The 15,150-nt window shown below is 43.1% G+C and overlaps 2 protein-coding genes across 2 annotated transcripts in view; one reads left to right on the top strand and one right to left on the bottom strand.

Moving 5' to 3' along the window:
* Positions 1-15,150, bottom strand: part of LOC122563520 (protein THEMIS-like) — a 145,534-nt gene that overhangs the window by 77,651 nt on the left and 52,733 nt on the right. The window lies entirely within an intron of this gene.
* The window catches only part of LOC122563521 (replication protein A 32 kDa subunit-like), a 22,657-nt gene continuing 8,135 nt past the window's right edge, over positions 629-15,150 (top strand). Inside the window, exons 1-3 of the mRNA XM_043717350.1 lie at positions 629-731; positions 1,975-2,093; positions 4,984-5,085. Of these exons, the coding sequence (XP_043573285.1) occupies positions 716-731; positions 1,975-2,093; positions 4,984-5,085 (237 nt within the window). The 5' untranslated portion in view covers positions 629-715. The remainder of the gene's footprint in view (positions 732-1,974; positions 2,094-4,983; positions 5,086-15,150) is intronic.

The raw sequence follows: 15,150 nt of genomic DNA, 5'->3' as shown, positions 1-15,150 counted from the left end.
ATTTCTTATGGACAGGTTCCTTTCAGAGAGCTACTTTGCTGGCAATCTTTACTTGTAGGTGCTTTTTGCTGTTCTCCCCCCAACTGTTCAAAATGTTCAGTTTTATACCCCAAAACATCAGATAATTTTGTTGGTTTGATGTCTTCCCACACAGTAAAATTCAACTTTGATTGGATTTTGGTCTCTGGGGCATAATTCAAACTGATTGGCCAAATTTGAATTTGTTTTTGTACCATTGCATCAGGGCACCAGCTATTTGTGTTAACCAAATTTTTAAATTGTTCAGCACACTCTGTGCATCCTGATGAAGGGCTTTGGCCTGAAATGTTGGTACTCCTGCTCTTCGGATGCTGCCTGATCTGCTGTGCTTTTCCAACACCACACTCACGATTCTGATCTGCAGCATCTGCAGTCCTCACTTTCGCCATATGTGCCATAAAGTATGAACTTATACTTCAGACGACACTCACGGAAAAGAAGTAGGAACTGAGCAAGAGCTGTGCCAGTAATAAAAATGGCAGTGGCCGTCAGACCTTCACCACTACAAACCAATCACGGGTCAGGTGAAGAAGGGGGTGGGACTCCCTGGCAACTGTTGGGCGAGGAATTTGAATTTCGAGGCCTGTGAGTGGTCGGCTGCTGCACGTGACCTGTTTGGCGCGCTTTGTCGGTTCCGAACGGGCTTTCGTCCATTAAACGGTCACGGGAAGGGACGATGTGGAATAATCCGGGTGAGACGGTGGCTGAGAGTTTGTCCATTTGTGCCCTCACTTTTCCGTGCAGGAGGTGGCCAGGGAAAAGCCGCGGCTTGCAAGAACGGTTCTGCAGGCCGGGCTCTCGGAAGATGAAGGCTTGCCTGCAGCTGCTCGCTCTCCAGTTCTCATGCGTTTCCAATCTCCACTCTATTCCGCGGCTTTAACGGATTGAAATAAACTGAAAGTGTATTTTGTGGAGGGGAGGAAGAAAGTTTATGAAGCCGGAGGGGAGCAAGTGTGTCAGGGTATACAGATGGGCAGGGAGAGTAGAATATGGTATTGAGGCCTTGCTATGTTTATAAATACTCTAGCTGTAATATTCATTCCTTAACTGACCTGTTCTTTTGTTAGGAAAAATAAATGTAATTTTAGAAGTAATATGTTGTAAAATATATAATATTATGTAACTGAATGTGTGATCGGAATTTTTTTGCCTGTGGTATTTTCTGTCTCATGTCAGCATGGGTAGCCCTTTGGGGAATGGACTTCTCATGAATGACTAAGGCACTGAAATGTTAACTTTTCTCGCTCCACTAGTGCTGCCAGATTGGCAACATCTTTAAGGTAGAAGGAGGAGGTCAAGAGTTTAAGGGAGGAAATTTCAACACTTAAGAGTCAGTGGCTGAAAGGTCAGCCATCAGTGAGGGAGTAATTCAAATACTTAAGAGGCAAGAATTAGGTGAGTTCAGATATCTGAGGGTAGCAGAGATATTAGATGGTGTGAGGAGGCCAGGGAGTGTTTGGACCATCTGAGCAGAATGGGAAATACTATTTAAAATTGTTAAAATGTGGCACTGGAAAAAGTACATCAGGTCAGACAGCATCTGATAAGCAAGAGAGTTGACGTTTCAGACATACCCCTTCTTTGATGCCATGTGTTATCAAGATTTGGAAATGCCAGTGTTGGACTGGGGTGTACAAAGTTAAAAATCTCTCAACACCAGGTTATAGTCCAACAGGTTTAATTGGAAGCACTAGTTTTCGGAGCGACGCTCCTTCATCAGATGGTTGTGATGGAGTGGTGCTCTGAAAGCTAGTGCTTCCAATTAAACCTGTTGGATTATAACCTGGTGTTATGTTATCAACTCTGACTCTCCAGCGTCTACAGTCATCGCTTTCTCTGAAATACTCATTAGAAATGGATGAAAACTGTAGTTTATGAAGTTGTAAATGTAGCTTTGTTTTGATGCTGGAACTGACCTCCAATACTATTTTCTAGGTACTTTTAGTGGAGGTTATGGAGGTTTTGGAGATACTGGTGCCGGAGGTGGGGGCTATTTGCAGTCACCTGGTGGGTTTGGCTCACCAGCTGGAGGCAGCCAAAGTGACAGAAAAACGGTAAGTACAGTATTTAAAAGATAGAAAATGAGAGCAGGAGTAGACCATTTGACCTGTTGAGTACTGTCTATCATTCAATGATCATGACTAAACCCTTAGTCCAGTACTCTTACTTTCTTTGTATACCCCTTAACACCTTTTAGTCTCTAGAAATCTGTTTATTTCTTAAATACTTCCAGTGACCAAATCTCCACAGCTTTCTGAGAGAATTCTGCAGGGCACTGCCACTTGGGTGAAGAAATGTCTCCTGATATCAGTTGGAAATGGTCACCCTGTATCCTGAGACTGTAATATCCTGTTACGAAACCCCCATCTAGGGAACCAACATCTCTGCATTCAGTCTGTCTGGACCAGTCAGAATTTTGTTTCCAGGATTGAGGACTTGAGCTATAGAGAGAGGCTGAATAGACTGCGACTGTTTTCTCTTGAATGTTGGAAGCTGAAGGGTGATATTATAGAGATGTATAAAATCATCAGGGGCATGGGTAGGGGAAATAGACAAGATCTTTTCCCTGGGATGGGGGAGTCCAGGTCTAGAGGGCATCAGTTTCAGGGGAGGGAGGGAAATTTAAAAAGGACCTAAGGGGCAACATTTTCACGCAGTGGGTAGTGTGTCTATGGAATGACCTTCCAGAGGAAGTGGTGGAGGTTGGTACAGTTATAACATTTAAAAGGCATCTGGATGGGTCTATGAAAAGGAAGGGTTTAGAGGGGTATGGGCCAAGTGCTGCCAGATGGGACTTGATTAAGTTAGGATATCTGGTAAGCATGGATGAGTTGGACCAAAGGGACTGTGTCCATGCTGTACATCTTTGACTCTACTAACTCCTGCTCCTTTCCCTGTCCCCTGCCCCTTTTTTTTATTTTAAAACTCCAATGAAGCAGTTGACTGAATCACTTCTCACATGACGTTCTCAAAAGTTATCTGAAAATCAAATCCACCTCATCCACTGGATCTCCCTCCTTTTAGATTAGATTAGATTACTTACAGGGTATTAGATAACTGTTTTGACTTTGTGTAATCTTGTTGGTATTTTTCGTTCTTCATTCTTTATGATGGATGCCAGCATTTTCCCTACGACTGATAGGCTAACCTGTCTGTTATTCCTGGTTTTGCCCTTCCTCCTCTTTAAAATAATGAGGCTACATCTGCCACTCTTCAATCTGTTAGGACTGTTCCAGAATCTATTGAATTTTGGAAGACCTGCTATTTCCATGGCCACCTCATTTGGTACCCTGGGATGTACATTATCAGGCCCTCTGATATCAATTTTGAATTCAATTAATTCCAAATTTTTTTATGCCAATAGTAGTTTCTTACAATTCTTCTTCCCACTAGCCCTAACATCTCTGGAAAGTTTTTTTTTCTTGTCTTCTGTTAAGATCCAACCGACATAATTCTGTTATTGTTTTGCCATTTTCTTTTTTATTCTGTCTATATGGTGCCTATGTATCTTTTTGAAAGAACCTACTTTATAAAAGCATAGTCTGCTTTTATGTTAGTTGAACATTTACTCTTGTGCTCTATTTGTCCCCACTTGATTAACCTCTTGATTTTCCTTTGCTGAATTCTAGCCTGCTCTCAGTCCTCAGGCTTGCTACTTTCTCAAACAACTTTTTATGACTCCTCTTTGAATCTAATGCTATCTTTAATTTATTTTGTTGGTCGTGGTTGGCCTGATTTTCCTATTATGTCCTTTTACATTAAAGGATTGTCATAACTTACGCATTTTTTCCTTGCATATTAGCAATTGCCTATTACTATTGTGCCTTTTTACTCAAAACTACTCAATCTATTGTAGCTAATTCACCCCTCATACCTTTGTAGTTTCCCTTGCTTCTATTTAGGATCTGAGTTTCAGATTGGACTACTTCATTTTCTGTGCCACTTCGCACTATGGTTCTGCTTGTGGGATGCAATATAAAATTGGGTGTCAAGTGCATATTCTTTTACCCAGAACATAAAAATTGGTATTGGTCTTGTTTAAACTACCAGTGGTAAATTTGCAGAAAAATGCTACAAATTTATAGTATACTTTTACGCTTTGAAATTTAAAACTTTGCTTCAAATTATTTAAATGGAAAAAAATTCTGAAAGCTAAACAGGGTGATACCAGCATTATTGTCACAGTTTTAAGTTTTGTTTATTGGGTTTGCAGAAGTCAATCAGTAAAAATGTTAATTTATTTTGCACCATTTGGCTACTCTGACCTGTTGCAATATCAGAGTTATAATGCCCTCAGAGTAAACATTATTCTGTAATACAACTCAGCAATCAAAATGCTCACTAATCATGATTAAGTAGGAGAAAGTGAGGACTGCAGATGTTAGAGATCAGAATCGAAATGCTGCCTGACAAGCTGTGCTTTTCCAGCATCACACATTTTAACTTTAAACATGATTAAGTGGCAAATGAATGCAATTTGGACAAGATATGGCCACATTCCTGTTTCCATTTTGCATTGCCATTTATTGTTGAGCCCTGTAATATTGTAATTAAAAGCTTAGAACCACCTTCTGATCAATCCAACATTGTAATAAAAGATGAAACAGTAATTAAAATGCAGTTTAATACCCAGGGTTCCTTCAACCTACCATCCCTTCCTTGTCTCAGGAAATAGGACAAATCTATCGAGCACTATCAGCAGGTGCTCCCTAAACAATCTCCACATTTCTTTTAGATTCCCTGCAGTCCTTTTGGCCCAACAAGTCCACACCAACCTTCTGAAGAGTAACCCACCAAGACTTATGTCCCTACATTTAGAGTAATTACTTCATGGGCAGAGACATAGTCTATACATTTTATACTTTTATGATTGAACCAGTTCTCTGTTTCTGTAAACATATTTGAGATCTGCTGAATTAACATTGTTGTTCATTCTTCTATCAGAGGTCACGGGCCCAGCAAATAGTTCCTTGTACGGTGTCACAGCTAATGTCTGCTATTCAAACAGAAGAGATTTTCAGGATTGGAGAGGTGGAATTATCTCAGGTGTGTGCAAAGTTTCTAACTAATGAATATTCCAAATTCAGCAATATGATTTTGAAATTATTTCAGATTTATCAGTGAACACCATTTATTTTCATGACTTAATTTAAGGGATACAAATCTAAATATCTATTTTAGATGATATATTAAGGGCATAAAGATTTTTAAAATCCTGATACAGTCTCACTTGCCTGCTTCCCTTTTAAAGGGTTTGATTATGGGGGAGTTGGAGGGGGAGGCATGATAAGCAGTCATTAACTGAATGTGAATTAGTTTTATTTTTACTTCAATGAGAATATAACATTATAATGTGTAGTTGCCAAATTTGGATTACTTTTTACTTGCTAATCATTTTGAAAGACTGTATCCATGATTCTTTTTTCTTGAGGTTTAATCTGGTAAATATTTCTAATATAGAACTTATGTTGCTAAAAAATGACACTTTGTCAAAACTTTTCATCTTGCAAATTGTCCTGAAATGTGTAAGAGAAAGCACTTGTACTGTATTGAGAACAGGGTGTTTTTTAAACAGGGTGAAGGTTTGTGGGATGTGGGTACTGCTGGCTGGCCAGCATTATTGCCTGTTCCAAGTTGCCCTTGAGAAAGTGGTGGTGAGTTTCCATTTTTGAATTGCGGCTGTCCCTATGCTGAAGGTGGACACAGTGCCCTCAAGGAGGCAATTCCAGGAATTTTACACAGCAACAGTGAAGGAATAGTGATATATTTCCAATTCAGGGTGGTGAGTGGCTTGGAGAGGAACTTGCAGGTAATGGTGTTCTCAAGTATCTGCTGCCTTTCCTCTTTTAGATCAAAGTGGTCATGGGTTTGGAAGTTGCTGTCTAAGAATCTCATATGAATTTTTGCAGTGCATCTTGTAGATAGTACACATTGCTTCTGTAGAGCATCGGTGGTGGACGGAGTGGTTGTTTGGCAAATCAATCAGGCTGTTTGTCCTGGATAGTGTTACGCTTCTGAAGTAGGGTTGGAGCTGCACGCATTCAGGCAAGGGGAGGCATAGTAGCTCAGTGATTAGCACTGCTGCCTCACAGCACTAGGGACCCAGGTTCGATTCCAGCCTTGGGCGACTGTCTGTGTAGAGTTTGCATATTCTCCCTGTGTCTGTGTGGGTTTCCTCCGGGTGCTCTGGTTTCCTCCCACAGTCCAAAAAAAATGTGCAGGTTAGGTGAATTGGCCATGCTAAATTACCCATAGTGTTAGGTGAAGGGGTAAATGTAGAGGAATGGGTCTGGGTGGGTTGCTCTTCGGAGGGTCGGTGTGGACTTGTTGGGCCGAAGGGCCTGTTTCCACACTGTAGGGGATCTGATCTAATCAGAAAGTGGGCTGACTTGGGCAATTGTAGACAAAGGGCAGACTTGAGGAGTCAAGAGGAGAGTTACATGTGACCGTATTCTGAGCCTCTAATCTGCTCTTGTTGCCATTGTGTCTATGTGATGAGTTTAGTTGAGTTTCTTGGTAACCCCAGGTAACCTCTTGGAGAGGTGGCAGGTATAGGGGGTGTGGAAATCAATGATGGTAATCCCATTGAATGTCTCTTATTGGAGATGGTAATTGCCTGGCATTTCTGTGGCACGAATGTTACTTACAGTTGTCAGCCCAAGCCTAGATATTGTCCAGATCTTTTTGCATTTGAATGTAGACTCGTGAGTATCTGAGGAGTTGCAAATGGCACTGAACATGGTGTGATCATTGGTGAATGTCCCCCCTTCTGACCTTGTTATAATGGAGGGAAGGTCATTGATGAAGCAGCTGAAGGTGTTTGGGCCTAGGACACTACCCTGAGGAACTCCTACAGAGATGTCCTAGACCTGGGATGACTAATCTCCAACAACCACAACCATCATTGATTGCTGAGCAAATAGATTGTGTTTGGAAGAGTTGTTACTGTGTAGAATGCATCACTTAGATAATAACTTGGCAGTTGAGTGTCAGTTATGTGCTAATTAATCTAGGCAGGTTGATTCTGGTCAAGGGATTGCCCTGGGAAATGAATCTGAGAATGATTGTCTCTGTTTTAAAATTGAAGCAGGCACAGTAGATCAGAGTAGGATCAGATCCTTGAAGTACTATGGACATACTTCTCACTCTTGATTCCAAGTTGTTGTTCTTGTTAGAAACTACTGTGGAGATACATTCAGTGTTGTTTGTGGCATTTCTATGTGGAATCCATGGAATGTTGCACCTGCAGAGTATCATGGGCACTTCAAATAGAGATATCTAACATGAAAAGATAAAGGGGTTAATTATATCTCCCCCTTTTCCAGTGGAAAGCCATCTCTTTCAGGCATTTTTAACATCCTTCCAGTAATGTACAAAAGAATTATAAACTAGTTTTACCTTTGGTCTGAGTGCGATAGTGGTCATGAGCAGAGGTGATCATGGTTGAGGTGCTATAAAATTCACAATCAATAAACCATAATTAGTTGCTCCTGCATTGTTAGCAAAATGAATAGAACGTTCCTTGAAGTAAAATAGCTAGCAAGCTGGCCAGAAGGAAAAAAATAGGAAAGGCACTTTTGCTTTGAAAGCTGCCGATGAAGTACCATCAAAAATTTCTATCAACCTGCAAAAGCCAAGAATCCTGACTTGTGTCTTTTCTGTAGTTTTGATTGTGGAGTGAAATGGGATCGTTGAAGGATTGCTGCATATTTTGGAAAGCAAATAACTTGGCATTCATTGTAAGTGCTGTTTATAGAACATAGAACATTACAGCTCAGTACAGGCCCTTCGGCCCTCGATGTTGCACCCACCAGTGAAACAAATCTGAAGCCCATCTAACCTACACTATTCCATTTTCATCCATATGTCTAACCAATGACCATTTAAATGCCCTTAAAGTTGGTGAGTCTATACTGTTGTAGGCAGGCCGTCCTACACCCCTACTACTCTCTGAGTAAAGAAACTACCTCTGACATTTGTCCTATGTCTATCACCCCTCAATTTAAAGCTATGTCCCCTCGTGGTAGCCATAACCATCCGAGGAAAAAGGGTCTTACTGTCCATCCTATCTAACCCTCTGATTATCTGATATGTCTCAATTAAGTCGCCTGTGAATCTTCTTCTCTCTAATGAAAACAGCCTCAAGTCCCTCAGCCTTTCCTTGTAGGATCTTCCCTCCAGGCAACACCTTAGTTATAACTCTTTCTTATCTAGCATACATTTCATCTGCTTGGCAGACTCAGTTACTAGCATTTTAACTTTGAATTCCATCTAAGCTTCTCTGCCCTCTGAAATATTTATCAGGATCCCACCCCCTGACCAATCTAGTCTAAAGTTACCTCAACAACAACCCACCAATTACCTTCCTGGTCTCTTGTGACATTACACTTCAATTTTGTTGAAACAGCTGCACAGCCGTTCTGTCTGTTTCTGGAAACTCTCCACACTTTACTCTCCTTGCTCCTTGTAACCTCACTGCTACTGCTCACAGCCAACGATGCCCACGTCTCAAAAGTGAATAACAAAAATTGTCTTACACAAATGTTTCCTTTTACGTACCTACAGAAGCTTTTATCACCCCACGTTTATGTGTTTTCTTCGTTCACATTCATACTCTATTCTGTCCTCCTTTATTAGTTTCTTGGTCCTCTTTGCTGTATTCTCAAATCCTCTCAACGAACAGTTTTACTGTTTTATCTGGCAACATTCAAATCATTTCCGTTTAAATTTATACAATCCTTCAATTATTTGTTAGCCCACGACTGACCAGCATATTTGGCTTTTTTGTGCTTTGAAGGAATATACCTCCTTGTAGCTTCATAATTTGCTTTGTTTAAAGTTACCACCCTGGTTTCTTAATCCTAAATAAAACCAGTTTATTTTTCCTTCGGTGGCTATAAGCTATGACTTTTGAACCACAGAGATTGATCCATATATATTTTGGGCTGATTTATTTCATTTAATAAATCATAAACTCATACGTTTGTTTGCTTGGCTAAATTGGACCTTTTTAAAACTTGAAATCATTTTAGTCTGGGAGGAGGGATTGCTACCTTAGTGGATGGTTTTCTAAATTAATCTTGCAACCAAAGAAGGGGGCAGGTGAATAAAGTAGGGAGTGGGCTCATCTTAATAATTTGGGATATCTGTCTGGAACTGTAGAACATACAACAGTACAGGCCCTTCGGCCCTCGATGTTGTGCTGGTCTTCTATCCTTCTGTAAGGTCAGACCAAACTACATACCCTTCATTGTACTAGCTTCCATGTGCCTATCTGAGTTGCTTAAATGACCCTAATGTATCTAACTCTACTACCACTACTGGCATGTGCCCACCACCCTGTAAAGAACCTAACTCTAACATCTTCCCTAAATGGTTCTCCAGTTGCCTTAAAATATGCTCTCCCATGATAGACATTTTTGTCATAGGAAAAAGTCTCTGTCTATCTATGCCTCTTGTCAATCTACAACAGCCCTCCAAACTATTCACAAGTCCTCCAACCTTTGTGTTATTGGCAAACTAATAACTCATCCTTCCACTTCGTCATGCAAGTCATTTATAAAAATCATAAAGTGCAGAGATCCCAGAACCGATCCCTGCAGAACACCATTGGTCAGCAAGCTCCAGGCTGAATACTTTCCATTTCCCATCATCCTCTGTCTTCTATGGGCCAGCCAATTCTGAATCCAGACAGCCAGATCTCCCTGTATCCTATGCCTCCTTACTTTCTGAATGAGGGGAAGCTTATCAAACACCTTGCTAAAATCCCTATGTACCAAATCCACTGCTCTACCTTCAGTATTTTGTCACATCCTCAAAGAATCCAATAAGATTTGTGAGCATGACCTGCACCACTCAAAGCAATGCTGACTATCTCTAATCAAACTATGGTTTTCCAAGTAATCACAAATCCTGTCTCTCTGAATTCTGTCCAATACTTTGTCCACCACTGACGTAAGACTGACCAGTCTGTAATTCCCAGGATCAGAGTTGCGACTGTGGTGCTGGAAATGCACAGCAGGACAGGCAGCATCCGAGGAGCAGGAGAATCAATGTTTTGGACATAAGACCTTCATCAGGAATGAGGCTTGTGGACCGGGGTTGGCTGAGAGCTAAATTGAGGTGGGGGGCTAGGGGGAAGGTAGCTGAGAATGCCATGGGTAGATGAAGATGGGTGGGAAGGTGATAGGTCGGAGAGGAGGGTGAAGCAGATAGATGGGAAAGTCAATGGACAGGTCAAGAGAGCGGTGCCGAGTTGGAGGCTTTGGACTAGGATAAGGTGGGATGAAGGGGAAATGAGGAAACTGGTGAAATCCACGTTAATCCCATTTGGTTGCAGGGTCTCAAGGTGGAAGATGAGGCTTTCTTCTTCCAGGCCTCGTGTGATAAGAGTTTGACGATGGAGGAGGCCCAGGATCTGCCTGTCCTTTGGGGAGTGGGAGGGGGAGTTGAAGTGTTCAGCCACTGAGCGGTGGAGTTGGTTGGTGCGTGTGTCTGGGAGATGTTCTCTGAAATGATCCGCAAGTTGAATTCCTGTCTCCTCGAAGTAGATACGGCAGATAACATTAGAGTCAGAGAGTCATAGAGATGTACAGCATGGAAACAGACCCTTCGGTCCAATCAGTCCATACCGACCAGACATCCCAACCCAGTCTAGTCCCACCTGCCAGCATATCCCTCCAAATCCTTCCCATTCATATACCCACCCAAATGCCTTTTAAATGTTGCAATTATACCAGCCTCCACCACTTCCTCTGGCAGCTCAGTCCATACATGTATCACCCAATGTTGGTATGGAAGGATCATTTGGGGCCTTGAATGGAGGTGAGGGGGTGGTGTGAGCACAGGTTTTGCAGCCCCTGCAGTGGCAGGGGAAGGTGCTGAGAGTGGGGTGAAGGCTGGTGGGGGGCATGGATCTGACAGAGTGAATGGTTTCTCTGAAATGCTGATAGGGGTAGGGAGAGAAATATATCCCTAATGGTGGGGTCTTTGTAGTGGCAGAGGATGATGTGATGTATACGCCAGCATCCGGCCCATATCCCTCCAAACCCTTCCCATTCATATACCCACCCAAATGCCTTTTAAATGTTGCAATTATTCCAGCCTCCACCACTTCCTCTGGCAGCTCAGTCCATACATGTATCACCCAATGTTGGTATGCAAGGATCATTTGGGGCCTTGAATGGAGGTGAGGGGGTGGTGTGAGCACAGATTTTGCAGCCCCTGCAGTGGCAGGGGAAGGTGCTGAGAGTGGGGTGAAGGCTGGTGGGGGCCATGGATCTGACAGATTGAATGGTTTCTCTGAAATGCTGATAGGGGTAGGGAGAGAAATATATCCCTAATGGTGGGGTCTTTGTAGTGGCAGAGGATGATGTGATGTATACTGAGGTTGGTGGGTTGAAGGTGAGAACCAGGGAGGGTTCGGTCCTTGTTGTGTTGACAGGGGTGGGGTTTAAGGGCAGAGGTGCGGGAAGTGGAGGAGATGCACTGAAGGGCATTGTCGACCACTTGGAGGGGAAATTGCGGTCTTCGAAGAAGGAGGCTATTTGGGATTTTCTATGGTGGAATTGGTCATCCTGGGAATACATGAGTTGAAGGATTGGGAATAAAGCATTTTTACAGGAGGTGCGAAGGGAGGAGGTGTAGTCCAGGTAGCTGTGGGAGTCCGTGGGTTTTTAGTACATGTACGTGGTTAGTTGGTTGCCAGAGATGGAGAGGTACAGGAAGGGGAGGGAGGTGTCCAAGATGATCCAGGTGAATTTGAGATCTGTGTGAAAGTGAAGTTGATAAACTGTTCAACCTCCTCATGGGAGCACGAGGTAGCACTGATACAGTCATCGATGTAACAGAGCATATGGTGGAGGATGATTTCTTTGTAGCTGCAGATTATTCCATGTACCCGACAAAGAGGCAGGCATAGCTGGGGCCCATGCGGGTGCCCCTTTGTTTCAGGTGAGGACCAGTTCGACCAGGCAGATGAGGGTGTCAATGGAAGGGTTCTGGTTGGGATGACATAAGAGGAAGAAATGGAGTGCTTTGTCATGGCAGGTCCCAGTATTATCTCTGTTCCCTTTCTTGAACTAGGGGATAACATTTGCCACCCTCCAATCACCTGGCACTACTCCAATGGACAGGTGAGGATGCAAAGATCATTGCCAAAGGGCAGCAATCTCTTCCCTTGCTTCCTGTAGTAACCTTGGCTATATCCTGTCTGACCCAGGAGACTTGTCTATCCTTATGTTTTCAAAATTTTCAGCGCATCCTCCTTCTTAACATCAACCTGTTCATGCATATCAGCCTGTTTCATGCTGTCTTCAGAAATGTCAAGGTCTGTCTCAGTAGTGAGTATTGAAGTAAACTATTCATTAAGGACCTCCACTACCTCCTCTGACTCCTGGCACAAGTTCCCTCCACTTTCCCTGATCAGACCTCCCTTCACTCCAGCCACCCTCTTGTTCCTTGCAAGTGTAGAATGCCTGAGGGTATTCCTTAATCCTATCCGTTAAAGCTTTTTCATGCCTCCTTCTAGCTCTCCTAAGTCTATTCTTGAGTTCCTTTCTGGATACCTTGTAACCCTCTAGAGCCCTGTCTGATCCTTGCCTCCTCAATCTTCAGTAAGCTTCCTTCTTCCTCTTCACCAATGCTCCACATCCGTTGTCACCCAGGGTTCCTTCAACCTATCATCCCTTCCTTGTCTCAGGAAGTAGGACAAATCTATCGAGCACTATCAGTAGGTGCTCCCTAAACAACCTCCACATTTCTTTTAGATTCCCTACAGTCCTTTTGGCCCAACAAGTCCACACCAACCTTCTGAAAAGTAACCCACCAAGACTTATGTCCCTACATTTACCCCGACTAATGCACCTAACACTATGGACAGTTTAGCATGGCCAATTCACCTGATCTGCACATCTTTTGGAATATTGGAGGAAACCCACGCAAACATGGGGAGCATGTGCAAACACCACACAGACAGACAGTCACCCAAGGTGGGAATCGAAACCAGGTCGCTGGCACTGTGAGGCAGCAGTGCTAACCACTGTGCCACCATGTCGCCTTTTTTTTCCTGTGTGTACTGGAGTACAGTACAAAAATCAACAAGAAAAACATTTGTTGTGCATTTGCCTGAGACCATCTGTTTTCAATTTAGGCACCCCATAACTGCTTAATAGCAGCGTACTTCCTCCTCCCCCAATTAATACTTTCCTTACCATTTGCTCCTATACCCCTCGCCATGACTATAAGAATTGTGATCGTTATTACCGAAATGCTCTCCCACAGATAGATCTGACACCTGATCTCGTTTGTTGCCAAGCACCAAATCCAATATGGCCTCCCCTCTCATCGGCCTATCTACATATTGCATCAGGAATCCTTCCTGGATGCACCTGACAAAAACTGCTCCATCCAAACTCCTTGAACTAAGGAGGATCCAATCAATTTTAGGGAAGTTGAAATCATCCATGGCAACAACCCTGTTATTTCTGCACCTTTCCAGAGTCTGTCTCCTAATCTGCTTCTCTGTATCTCTTTTGCTATTGGGGGATCTGTAGAAAACTCCCAATGAAGTGACTGTTCCTTTCCTGTTTCTGATTTCCACCCATATGGGCTCTGTAAACAAACCCTCCTTGACAACCTCCCTTTCTGCAGCTGTGATACCATCCTTCATGAGCAATGCCACTCCCCCACCTCTTTACCCAAGCCCCCCCATTCCTTTTAAAACATCTGAACCCTGGAACATCCAACAACCATTCCTGCCCCTGTGATATCCATGTCTCTGTAATAGCCACAACATCACAGTTCCAAGTACTGATCTATACTCTTTAAGTTCATCACTCTTATTCCTGATACTACTTGTGTTAAAACAGACACACTTCAACCCATTACACTGACTGCATCTTTGCCATATCAACTGTCTATCCTTCCTCTCTCACTCTCTGCAAGTTGTATCTGGCTGTTCGCTTGCTACTCCATCCTCAGATCTGTAGCTCCAGTTCCTACTCCCCTGCTAAACTAGTTTAAACCTCCCAGCATACTTATTGTATGCTGGAATGATCACAAGGGATCCCTGCACTGTCTGCCTATTGCCTTGCCCTTTCCTGACAGTTACACAGCTACCTTTATCCTTAACTTAGGTGTGATGGCCTCCCTATAACTCCTGTCTATCAACCCCGCTTCCCCCAGCCTTCAGACTGATCCAAAGTTTATCCAGCTCCAGTTCCCTAATGCAGTCTGTGAGGAGCTGGACTTGGGTGTGCTTCTTGCAGGCGAAGTCAGCAGGGATACCATTGGTGACCCTTACCTCCTTCATACTGCTCGAGGAGCATGCAACTGCCCTAGCCTCCATCCCCTCTGCTCTAAATTGCCAAGAGAGATTGAGTAAATAAGAAAAAATACTTACCTTACTAACCCTCCAGATGAACCTTCATTCTGAGAGTCTATGCCCTCTGATCCTAGACCCTCCCCTGAGGTGAAATATTCTTTCAGCATTTCCCTTATCAAATGCCTTAAGAATTCCGTGTGTTTCAATGAAATCACCTCTCATCGTTCTGAATTCCAATGAGTAGATCTCAATCTGTTTAACCTTTTGCTCACGACAATCCGTCCATACCAGGGATCCTAAGAACATAAAAACGAGGAGCAGGAGTAGGCAGTCCAGCCCTTTGAGCCTGCTCCTCCATTCAATAAGATCATGGCTGATCTTTTCATGGACTCAGATCCACTTGTCCACGTTCTCACCATGTCCCTTAATTCCTTTATTGTTCAAAAAAAACTACCTTCGCTGTAAAAACATTTATGAAGTACTTCACTGGGCAAGGAACTCCATCGATCAACAATCCTCTGGGAGAAGAAGTTCATTCTCAATTCAGTCCTAGATCTGCTACCTCTAATCTTGATATTCTGCTGTCTTGTCCTAGCTTCACCTGACAGTGGGAATGTTCTAGAGTGATGCTCGTAAAGCACAGGAGGTCAGACAGCATCCGCAGAGCAGGAAAATTTACGTTTCGGGCAAAAGCTCGTCATCAGGTCAGGCTTCATTCCTGCTCCTTGGATGCTGCCTGACCTGCTGTGCTTTTCCAGCACCACTCTAATCTTGACTCTAATCTCCAG

Source organism: Chiloscyllium plagiosum, chromosome 27 (genome assembly GCF_004010195.1).
Source record: "Chiloscyllium plagiosum isolate BGI_BamShark_2017 chromosome 27, ASM401019v2, whole genome shotgun sequence".
Taxonomy (NCBI): Eukaryota; Metazoa; Chordata; class Chondrichthyes; order Orectolobiformes; family Hemiscylliidae; genus Chiloscyllium; species Chiloscyllium plagiosum.
This window is presented reverse-complemented; position numbering and strand designations above follow the sequence as displayed.